At 34.5% G+C, this 3,811-nt stretch overlaps 1 protein-coding gene across 3 annotated transcripts in view; it reads right to left on the minus strand.

Annotated features, from left to right (window-relative positions):
• Positions 1-1,279: 1,279 nt before the first annotated feature.
• The window catches only part of kras (v-Ki-ras2 Kirsten rat sarcoma viral oncogene homolog), a 10,289-nt gene continuing 7,757 nt past the window's right edge, over positions 1,280-3,811 (minus strand). For 2 of the 3 annotated variants that reach the window (XM_016469562.1, XM_016469563.1), the window contains exon 6: positions 2,915-2,989. Coding sequence is in view for 1 of the 3 variants with exons in the window: in XM_016469564.1 (XP_016325050.1) it covers positions 2,873-2,989 (117 nt within the window). In the remaining 2 variants the exon portion in view is untranslated. Of the gene's footprint in view, positions 2,990-3,811 lie in introns of all 3 variants that reach the window. The other variant, XM_016469564.1, reaches the window with a different exon arrangement.

Here is a 3,811-nt window from a genome sequence, read left to right on the forward strand (position 1 = left end):
TGTGACACTGAAGACTGGAGCGATGCTGAAAACTCAGCTTTGCAACAGAGGAAAAAAATACATTTTAAAACATATTCCAGTAGAAAACACTTATTTTATAGTGTAATAATATTTCACACTTTTATTGTATTTTGATCAAATAAAATTAGCTTTGGTAAACACAGATGCTTTTAAAAACATGGATGTAAAATACTTAACCGTTTAGTCATACAAAATTGGATTTTTAGAATAAATGTACTTCTGAGGTTTCATGAGATTCACTTCTGAAAATAACTAAGTTTAGCAATTAAAGTCAAATTCATTTCACATTTATACCAATTTTTGGTATAATTTTACAAAGCATTCATTCTTAACCAACAAACAGACACAGAGTCTCTCCTGTGGGTTTTATGTATTTATTTTAATTACACATTAAATAAGACTGATGAGATTAATGCATTTATAAAAACGTGCAGATCTGAGAACAGCTTTCCTCATCTTAATAATCACATTCACCAAAACATGACCGATGCGAAAGACGACCTCAGATCGGCACTTTCTCATAGCCGTTAACACATGACCCTTAATTACAATTAAGTGTCATTCAATTCATTAAACCAAAAAAAAAGCACAATTTACAAAATAGTCATCTTTCTTATCACAACCGTACAAAGGCTGTTAAAACAAGGTCCATGTATACGTGCACCATTTTATCAACATTTGCAATTGGCACACAAACAGACCGAGAACATTTCAGAAACGATTCAAAAAATATCTAATGACTTCGCTACTCGCGTTACAGACGGCTAGTAAAGGATTTTAAAGGGAACAGAAATCACCCCAAACACTTTAACTTTGCATAAGAGCGGACATCCTGATTTATTTCCTGTTTAGACTTCTCTGTATTAGTGAAACTGTGATATAGAAACAATTATTAGAAAAACAAACTAGTAATGGTTAAGGACGCATGGCAAAACGGCTCACCGAAGGTTTTAAAGCAACATTCTGCTCGTATATTGTAAATCTCCTATAAACGACGTCTCATGACATCCACAAGTATCGTCACGCAAAATAAATCGTTATATCACTCTCTTTGGTTTGAGTGATGGCTGAAAATGTGCCCTCCAGAGCTAAGCTAGCCCGTTTTACCATAGTATACTCGATTGCGACTGACTCTTGGGAATTTATGCGTTCAGCTTCGATTCGACTAGAATTGGGCTTCTAGAACTAGAATGTCTCGATAGTTGATGGCAGCATAAACACACAAGGCATTTGTTTTCTTCCGTTTTTTTTTTTTTTTACGTATATTTGCATCACAACAACTAGTGGTACAGTAGGTTATATTCACTAATGAAAATTTAGCAAAAACAATTCAATGTAATTACTCAAGACTTCTAAGGCGCTGTTTGGCTGGGCACAAGAGGGTAAATATTCATACATCATAAAAATCCTCCTCTGAGTGCAGAAGTCTGGCATTCGCTAGTGTAGATCCTTACAGAAAAGAGTTTCGAATTATTACTCCCTGGAATACTTGATTCTGATTGGTCAACTGCAGCTTTATATTTTTTTTGTCAGAATCTGCTAAGGGGTAGTAATGAAACAAGTGATTTTTCACTATTACTTACAACAGGATCTGCATTTTCATGGGTTTAAATAAAAGACTTGTGTTATATGACACAACTTTGTGCATCAAAACCACTCCTTTCCTGGAAAATACAAGAACTTGGTTTTCAAAAGTCGATTCATTTGCGACAGCTGAATTTAACAGTTTGTCTGTCAAAAAATAACGTGCACAATATTCGGTAGTATTTACGAGAAGCCAGCAGAGGTTCAGGGAGTGCACACATTTCCAAAAAAAACATATACACACAAACGTTTTGACTGTTATCGCTTTCCGAAAAGAAAATGCGGCTTCAACACGCTGTCTGTCAGAAACGTAACATACCTAACACATAACACATGCGAGTATAAATTTGTTCTTCAATCCCTGAAACTGACAGGTGACTTTTATAAAATGCAGATCACCATCTTCTCAGTTGTTTAAAAACTTAAGTTAATAAAATGTTTAATTTTGTTGCTTAAGACGATAATTTTTTTTTGTTACATGATATTACTTACCAGATTTTGACTTAATGATAAACCTTCATGAATTTAACTGAAAATATCACAATGGCCTTGTTGAAACAATAGCGCCTGTTTGGACCAACTGAGAAAATCCTTTCTACACAGCAGTGGCTATTATACAGTATTCAACGCATTACCGTTCCCTGGAAGTTTAAAGAACAGAACACAACATGCAAACAGGGAAATAAGGTTAACGTGGTTAAGATTTCACCATATATACACATTACCATGGCTTTCAAGAGAGGGCGCGTTAATCCGACTACAATGGAAGTTCACATGCAGGTTGTTTTTGGAAGTCTGGGACATCCAAAGGCAGGGTCATACACAGTGATAATGTATCAAAACACCCCCTGAAAGTGTTGGTCCTAAAAAAGTAATTCCTCAATGTTCCAGTTCCTGCTAAATCAAGTGACTCGCATGCAAATTTCACGGCTAAACAGCTACACCGCTAGTTCCCTCTCATACAGCACACCAAAAGCCTCGTCTTCAATTCCACACCTTTCTTTATAAATCTGCTAAACTACTCTAAACCAACTGCAAAATAACACCAGCTCTGACAGCCCACCCGATAAAATAAGCCATAAAGGTGACCAACACTTTGGGGCAACTGGCACCGAACGAGAAGTAAAGCTTATTTCTTTTAAGAAAGCAAGTAGAATAAGGATCCATTCTGTATTTTGAAGAGGCCAATAATTTAGTGTAATGTACAAAATGCAGTTGTGAAACTTTTTTTTTTTTTTTTGAGTCTATTATGACAGGAAAGGCTTGTTCACATTAATATACATTTTGTTTTGGATTTCTTCTTTTTCTTCTTGCCCTCCTTGCTCATCTTCTCCTTGTGTTTCCGGATTTCTCGGACTAGTGTATAAAACGCGTCGTCCACGCCCTTCAAAATAAAGGGAAAACAAGAACTGTAGGTGATTATCTAAAGCATCAAACACTACAACCAAAAATAAAAATGACTTTTCACAGATCTATGACCAACTTTTGCTGCCATATTCCAAACATTAGCCACTTAACATTAAAACTGGCCTCAGATAAGTGTTAAAAAGGCCATCTTCACCAAACCTGAATAGTGAAATAAAAAAAAACTAACAAAAAAAACACCTGGAAACAGTAAAAGAAATGAACAAGAAATGCTTTAGATAAGAGTGTGAATCTCACAAATAAATGGTCATATTCTGTCCCAAAAGCAAACAAAAATTGAATAGCAAATAAATAAAGAAAATAATAATAATAAATAAATATATGTGTGTGTGTGTGTGTGTGTGTGTGTGAGAGAGAGACCCTAGACCACAAAACCAGTCATAAGGGTCAATTTTTTTAAATTGAGATTTATACATCATCTGAAAGCTGAATAAATAAGCTTTCCATTGATGTATGGTTTGTTAGGATCGGACAATATTTGGTTCGAGATACAACTATTTGAAAATCTGGAATCTGAGGGTGCAAAAAAATCAAAATATTGAGAAAATCGCCTTTAAAGTTGTCCAAATGAAGTTCTTAGCAATGCATATTACTAATCAAAAATTAAGTTTTGATATATTTGCGGTAGTAAATTTACAAAACATGATCTTTACTTAATATCCTAATGATTTTTGGCAAAAAATAAAAATCTATAATTTTGACCTATACAATGTTCTATTCATACAATGGCTATTGCTAAAAATATACCCAAGCGACTTAAGACTTAAGGTTTTGTGCTCAA

This window comes from Sinocyclocheilus anshuiensis, unplaced genomic scaffold (assembly GCF_001515605.1).
Source record: "Sinocyclocheilus anshuiensis isolate Anshui unplaced genomic scaffold, SAMN03320099.WGS_v1.1 scaffold532, whole genome shotgun sequence".
Lineage (NCBI taxonomy): Eukaryota > Metazoa > Chordata > Actinopteri > Cypriniformes > Cyprinidae > Sinocyclocheilus > Sinocyclocheilus anshuiensis.